General features: G+C 48.5%; 2 protein-coding genes across 2 annotated transcripts, besides 1 other annotated feature; one reads left to right on the top strand and one right to left on the bottom strand.

Annotated features, from left to right (window-relative positions):
- Nucleotides 1–708: 708 nt before the first annotated feature.
- Nucleotides 709–749: a repeat region.
- A 286-nt stretch (nt 750–1,035) lies between these two features.
- FPSE_06768 (uncharacterized protein) lies at nt 1,036–4,680 on the top strand (the record flags this gene model as incomplete). Its single annotated transcript, XM_009259886.1, has 8 exons — nt 1,036–1,109; nt 1,166–1,344; nt 1,409–1,877; nt 1,925–2,009; nt 2,068–2,255; nt 2,302–2,464; nt 2,507–2,974; nt 3,028–4,680. The coding sequence occupies 8 exons, from the start codon at nt 1,036–1,038 to the stop codon at nt 4,678–4,680; spliced, it is 3,279 nt and encodes a 1,092-aa protein (XP_009258161.1).
- A 309-nt stretch (nt 4,681–4,989) lies between these two features.
- On the bottom strand, nt 4,990–6,722 carry FPSE_06767 (uncharacterized protein; the record flags this gene model as incomplete). The annotated part of the gene is made up of 4 exons (XM_009259885.1): nt 4,990–5,356; nt 5,403–5,929; nt 5,977–6,380; nt 6,428–6,722. 4 exons carry the CDS (start codon nt 6,720–6,722, stop codon nt 4,990–4,992), a joined length of 1,593 nt encoding a protein of 530 aa, XP_009258160.1.
- Between the last annotated feature and the right edge of the window lie 891 nt (nt 6,723–7,613).

The following is a 7,613-nucleotide window of genomic DNA, read 5'->3' as shown; positions in this document are numbered from 1 at the left end:
GGGGGGGCAAGGGACTAATATTGATGAGACACGAAGTGTTTTAAATCACGGTCTACATTTTTGTAATTAATGATACCTCTTTGAGTTATAATACCAAGATGAATTACATAACTGACTACTTGGGATCCTGAGGATAATTCTGTAACCATGGTCAAGACCAGGAGGGCGAGATGTTTGAAGCAGGAGAGTGTTGATGACAGGTCAAGCGGGAATAGAGAGAGGTATTGATAATTTGAATGACGCTGGATTCTTGATGATATGCATTCATCTTGAGCAGATGCAGAGAAATCAGGGCCCTAATTGGGCGCTGGCAGACTTAGTATGGAACAGAGATGGCGAAGGGCAATGGCGGATGCATTTCGGTCTCTTGGAGAATAGCAATGGTAATGTCCCATCTCGAGTCACATCATAGTACTCAGGCACTCTTGTCCGTGCAGTTAGTCTCCAAAATAGCGCTCCCTGCGTCTAGTTCCTGTGTTGAGGGTTCCAGGCCTTGTGCTGTTGTTGGCTTTTAAAACATCATTCTTTTTAGAGCGAAAAGATACGTTCTCTCCCCGATAATTATAATCTATGTGAATACTTGCCTAATTGCTTGTTTATCTTTTCGTGTGGGGGTCTTATCAGTTGAGGATGAAGACTGCATTATTGCAATTTTTACTACAATTTTATTATCTAATTAAACCTTATTAATTATATAGCCTTATAGCCTTATTAAATAATATATTATTATCTTTTATTATTATATTAAAGGGGTTTTTCTATTAAGGTTGCTGCTCTCTTTAGAGATAAAGAGCACTGCCATATTATATATGATAATTTATGTGAATAGATTGAAGTCTTTTAGATTATTGTAATATAGAAGTAGGTGCAGAATGGCGAATTGGTGGTTGATTTGCTATACTTTGCTGCCAGTTCCTGCCAGCTGCCAGCCTACCGGTAAACAGTAACTCACAAACGTGTAATCTCTCTGCTTCCATTACTTTTAATTTTTCACTGAATCACTGTTGTTTAGTTTACATCATTCATCTCTTAATCATGGCCGACCCTCAACCTGACCAGACGGGCTCTCGCAAGAAAAAGCGCAACTACTTCCAGGAGTGTGCTATCCTGTACGTCTAATACGGTGCAGTCTCAATTTGGACTTTGGATACTAACAAGACTGTAGGATCGGTGACTGCGGTCCTATCTTTGCGAGCGGAAAGTCACTGTGTGATACCAAGCTCGGTGCCCAGCTCGGTGCATTCAGGCCCGCTGACGAGGATCCTTGGGTTGGGATCCAAATCAAGATCCCTCTTGGTAAAGATCAGGCGGCAAACGAAGCTTCTGGTTTCGGTGTCCTTCATGGTAAGTATACACTTGGGCACCCTGTGTATTTTGGGTTCCCTTAGCTAACTCGAGTTTCTCCAAGCCCATAATTCTTCACAGGATGCCATTCTTGCAAACGACCAGTATGTTATCCAAGTACGATTTCCTCGTGAATCGCTGAAGCAGACGTTCGGGCCTGTCTCTGACAAGTTGGCGGCTCTTTTCCCCGACACTGAGGCGCTTTCATACATCATCATCTCTCTTGGTGATTCGAAACCTACCATCTTTGGGTATGGTCGCCCTTACGCAAACACGGAGGATATCGAAATGCAGGGATGGGTGAACGAGAACAAGCCTATCATCGGACAGACTACTCTGTTAGACGTACTCCAATTCACAGAGTATCACATCGTCATTCCCATCAAGGTCGCTGTCGCTGAGAAAAATATCATTCCTGACCGACTGCCGCCTCCATTTGAGTTCCCCTATGCCATCCCAGAGGCCTGGAGACCTGACGCTTTCAAGCGGGACATCGCTGCGAACCCAGGGCATAAGTACAAGCCCAACTACATGTACGCTTATTCTCCTATTCTACCTAGCTACTTGCTGATGTCTCTAGGCTCCCTGACAATGACTCGCTCATCACTACCATCGCGCAGTCGATTGTGCAAGACATGATGTGGCTGGATGACGCTGTCCAAGTGGTATGACCTGACACTGCCTGTATTACGAGTAAGAGGCTAACTATTGCAGATATCCAAGATAAAGGTTCCAGGATACTTCATCCCAGCCGACACAGAAACAATAAGCAGATATTATGTTGTCGTCGCTCTTCCTCCCGAATTCATCAAAGGCTTTGACGCCGCCTGGCGCCGCTTGACAAAGAACGCCGATGCATTCAATCTCCTCATCTGGGGCTCCAGGAACATGTCGACGCCCAAAGCCGACTGGTATGTAATCTGATTCACTTGGGTCCTCATCACTAACAGGCTACAGGGACTGTAGACTCATGAGCCACCCAGCAAACCTAGAGCAGCTCGCAGACCATCCCATCAGCGATCATGAAATAGTCTTGCTTGTTCGCCGCCCCCAGCCTGGTGAGAAACGCAACAACGAGAGCCGCGGGGACAAGTACGATGTCAAGACTTTTGCCAACCGAGTCAGTGCCAACAACGCATATGAACAGAGCGAAGACAATTAGGAATGGCTCTCTCTCGAGTTTGATGCCGGCAACATGGAGGCTGAACGCCAGGTCAATGCTGCCCTTGACTTTCGCCATGACGCTCAGCCCTCTAACCCAGGAGCTTACGACCTGCCCATGGATCATGAGACAGACACTGTGTCAGACAACCTGACTCGTGCCCAGCGAAAGACTTATGAGATGGTTATCGACCGTATGGAGCTTCACCGAGAGGTTATGCGTGGGTCCGGTTTCTATCACTGGATGACCTCCGAGCCTCCTACCTCTCAGCCACCCAAAACCCAAGCACCTTCCTCAGAGCCCAAGCATACAGCCACGTCCTTGCGCAACCTCCCCACGATCAATTTCTTGGACATTAATGACGACGCCTACGCAAATTGCATTGTCGAAGAAGCTCTCCCTGAGGATCGTGCCCGTTTCCGAGGATACCTAAGCAACCGCCCCTTAGGCCTTGGTATCATCACCGCCGTACGTACCTAGAAACAGACTAACCTTGAGGATTTTGAACTGACGCATTCTAGGGTGCTGGTTTCGGAAAGACCACTGCTGGTGCAGCAGCTACGCTTGCCATGGAAGCCAAGGTTGGCAAGGTCCTTTGCTCGGGTCCTACCAACGTAGCTATTGACAACTTCTCGCGCCGGCTATTCTCTCGGAGTCAGGCGATTGCTGATCATTACAACAAGGGTAAAGCTCTGGGTGACCCTACCCGTCGGCAGTACAAGCTTGTTCTTCGAGCATACAATCCGACCCACGAACATACGGCTTTCACTCATCTTTTGGAGGACCCTAAAGCTGTTCAAAACGCTGCCCCAACGAGTGCTTGGAAGTTCCCTTCGAAATGGAAGCTACCCCTCTCATGCGCTTTCTGGATTTTGCTGGCTCTTGGATCCCGCGCTGCTGGTCGGGAACTGCACCCCGACGACCCTGTATTTGTACACGAGCTTCGGAATCGCATCGCCCAACGAAAGGACCTCACCCCTCTGTCTGAGTTTGCTCAAGGCAAGATCACCTGCGAGGAGTTCACCGAGGCATACTCGCAGAAGCAGTGTATGGAGGCTGTCGAGGGTTTAATGTCAGCGCTTGTTCGCAACGCGGACTTTCTTTGTGTTACTCCTGCTGCCAGTCAGTACCACAAGTCTTACCGCGAATGGAAGATCACTGCTGCTCGGGCCGTCGCTGTTGACGAGGCGGCTTGTATGTCTCGAGCCGATCTTTGTTGTGTATGGGGAAACACCCTTTTGCCTTGCTTCATGTTTGGAGACCCTCGCCAGCTCCCCCCTACTGTTCTTACCAAGAGAGATACCCTCACCAATACTGACCACTTCGTGAACCGCTTCTCTAGTTACGGAGAGGTTTCTGCAATGAGTGCGCTCATGGCTTCTGGGCTCCCAGTTTACCGCCTCAAGGTCCAACTTCGCATGGTCCAAGGCATGTTTGATCTCGTATCCAGTGTCATCTATCCCGACGTACCCTTTACCTACCACATGAGTCGAGCCGCCACTAATCCCGAGTTCAAAGTTGGACAGGAAATTGAGACCTATCTCGGCGTCAAGTTCCCCGAGCTGAGCGTCCCCATCGACGGCGCGCTCCGACCTGTTTTCATTCATTGTGAGGGCTCACGTGTCTTCCAAGATCCCAAGACAGGATCCAAGCGCAGTCGTGACCAAGTCAAGGTCGGCCTTGACGTCCTTCAAGGGGCAGTGGAGAGTCTGGAGATCGATCCCAAAGACATTGCAGTCATTTCTCCCTATGCTGCCAATGTCAAACTTATCAACTCTATGCGGCGCAACTACCCTGCTCTGCATGCGCTCCCTGATGCTGCGACCATTGATTCCTTCCAGGGACAGGAGAGCATCATCACTCTCGTCATCATGGGCACTGCGCATCCTCGACCTGGTCCTGGTTTCACCCAGAACAAGCAGCGTCTCAACGTTCTTCTGACCCGGCAGAAGTGTGCTCTTATTATCATCGGTGACATCAATGTCGGGAACCCTTTCCGCAAGGGCACCAAGGAGCCGGTCTTCACTGTAGAGACCACCACTGGCGAGATGAGCTTTGTCAAGGCTCCTGCGCTTCGTGCGATCTATCGTGGCTTGAAGGATACTGGGCGTGTGGTCACTGTGGATGTGAAGGCGGAGACGGACAATGTTAGTGATCCTGATACGAAGACCTAGGTTAGTTAAGAAGGTTATGGTTTGGTTGGTCACTTTCTCTACTACCCAGTACCCTACTGAAGCCCCATGCTGGGGGCAATGGGACAATAGCGCTTGGGGTAATGGTACTTGGGGTAAAGGCGCTGGGGTCCCTGATATCAAGAATTTTGATCACAGGTGCAATTATATGTGAAGAGCCAATGCAGTTCGTTGTTTTATATGATCTATAGATATTTAATGAAACCCCGTGTATCTATCCCAAACTCCGTTTCGTAAATCCAGGTATTAATCTATATTTTGGGTGTGAAGAATCCATGCCACCATTCGAGTCTACTGTGCCTTGGCAGCCATCGCCGTGGCTTGAGCCGCCTTTGCAGAATATTTGCAACGCTGTCGAATCGCAGGACCGTATTTGTAGAAAATAAAGGGCATAGGTAAACATGCCAAAGAAAGGAAAGCAGGAACTGAGCTTGCCCACTGTGTACCTAACTTGTCGTACATCTGCTTTGTGAATAATGGAAATGCTGCGCCAAACATCGATCGCAGCACGGCGTTTGATGCAAGGACTGAAGCAGCGTAGATGGTGTACGAATCGATGAGGTAGTTGAAGACACTGTTGAATACTAGAGCCATGCCGAGACCAAAGGGAACTCCGGCTGCTACTGGCGCCATCCAATGCACGTCAGGGTACGATGTCCTAAATATGTTAGTCAAATCACTTGTAGACATGAGGATTCGCTTACCACGCGAACCAAAACATTCCTGCCGGTACGCAGATGCCTCCAATCATGCAGCCAGGAAGACGGTATTCCGGGGGAACTGGCTCGCCTTTGTGCTTTGCGGCTTGCTTCATGTACCAGATATTGACAAGTCCAATGACGGGTATAGCTCCGATCATACCGACAGCAACACCAAGGAATGCGAGGCCGCCCTTACCAGCACTCCAACCCCTCTCTATTTGGAAGACAACGGGATAAGCGCCGAAAAGCATGTAGAGCGTGCCGAAAATGATAGCAATGTATGTCGAAAGAATAAGAACGACTGGTTCGAGGAAGAGTAGTAGCCATGGTCTGACGAGGGCCTTTTTAAGAACGACGTTCGGCGGATCGGCTTTGCCTTGGTGTTCATAGATGGATATGTATACCTTGCCTGTCTTTTTCGATAGCACGGCGGCGCGGTTACTGAGGATATAAGGTGCGTAGGTTTCGGGCGCGCAACACATGTCGAGGATCCAGAAAACACCGGCGACGATAGCCATCAATCCCATGACCTAATATTGTTAGTGAGTCCATCACAAAAGACCAAGAGACAACTTACCCATCGCCACCCGTGAGCGTCAACAAGGTATCCGCCAATGAATGGGCCCAGAGTCGGGCCCAATGACGGGGCCAAAGAGAAAAAGGCCATAGCAATAGCACGCTCATCAGGCTTAAAGACATCGGAGATGACGCCTCCAGCATTTGTTAATGGTGATGAACCAAACGTTCCACAGAAGAAGCGCAAGACCAAGAGTGTTGCAATGCCGTGATCAGCTGTGCATGCTGCGCTAAAGACAACATACATGCCGTAGCTAATCACAAAGATGAGTTGTCGGCCCCAAATTTCGCAGAGAGGTGCCCAAAGGAGTGGTCCAACAGCGAAGCCGAGGACGTATAACGAGACGCCAGCGGTTACAAGAGTTTGGCTTGCTTGGAAATGGATCATGAGTTGCATGATGGTACCTAGGGAGTGTGAGTAGGATGTATCAGTAAGGACGTGATGAATCTACCTGTATAGGCACTGGAGCTAAAAGCAACAGCGAAACAAGTGGCAGCAGAGACCATGGTGATAGCCCACTTCAACCACTTATCCCAGTTGAGGGGATTCCCTGTGTCGTCTGGGATCCAGTTCACGACAAAGGGGTCTTCGAATGTGCCACATCCTGGATATTGGTGGTTCTCAACGGCCTGGTCGATTCGTGTATTGTCGAAGATGAGATTCACTAATGACCGTTGTTTCGGTTTCGGATCTTGAATCTTTTGACGAAGTGTTTCATCGTCGCTGATATCTGTTCTAGAAGTCATGTTGATGTGATACTTTTGGACTATACCTCAAGGGGATGTAGCCAAGACGGGAGGTCAAGCCCTTTATAACAAGATGGCCAGATCAAAGGATCCATCGTGTCGGGAAGACCGGTATAAAACATGCGACTTTTCGACATCGGAGGTCTCAGTTTGGGCGTGCCCTGTCACCTTTCGATCTTTCGGGTGTCAAGGCAAGATCTACGGGTACAGTGATCAGATGCAGAATACCCCGGTCAGTCGGACGTCGCAGGTTATAACCACCGATGGTTGCAGCACTATATCCACCGAAACGTGGTTTTGACAGGTCTTTAAGCATATTTAGCGCAATTAAAGTAAATTCTAGAAATTAAAGCTGATAAGGCTTGACCGTTGGAAATATTACTGGAAATCTCCGTCGGGCTTTGGGGATGAACACGGACTCCGATTATGGATCAGTCACTTTTATCAGCCCACATTTTCTCCTGTGACGAGGAGATAAAGTTATATTACCGAGGCTCACGTGTTTTATCAGATGCTTTTCAGCTCGAGTTGCTAGGATTTATAAATAATTGACAGCGTCTCATTGGGAATGCATGTGAGTTGTTTCTTTCCACGTCATTGTCGCCAAGATCATGCATGTTTTGAAAGCGAAAAGCATGACCGTATAGCCGGATTGCCCGGAGAATGCTTTTATATAAGCAAAGAAATAATGTGATTAGTATACGACAATGGAAAGTTGTAAGTACAACATATGGATCTCAGTATCGTCAAGTCGAGTTTTTGGTGTTGAGTTCAGTAGCTACTTGGGTCATGTGACCAGACCAGCTACTCCAGAAAATGTGGCGATAATTAGCACCCCAATTGACGTCGACATGATCGTTTCCATCCACTGAATAGATAGATCAGGTCCCA

Source organism: Fusarium pseudograminearum, chromosome 2 (genome assembly GCF_000303195.2).
Source record: "Fusarium pseudograminearum CS3096 chromosome 2, whole genome shotgun sequence".
NCBI lineage: Eukaryota > Fungi > Ascomycota > Sordariomycetes > Hypocreales > Nectriaceae > Fusarium > Fusarium pseudograminearum.
The sequence above is the reverse complement of the archived record's forward strand: the minus strand, read 5'-3'. Positions and strand labels throughout refer to the sequence as shown.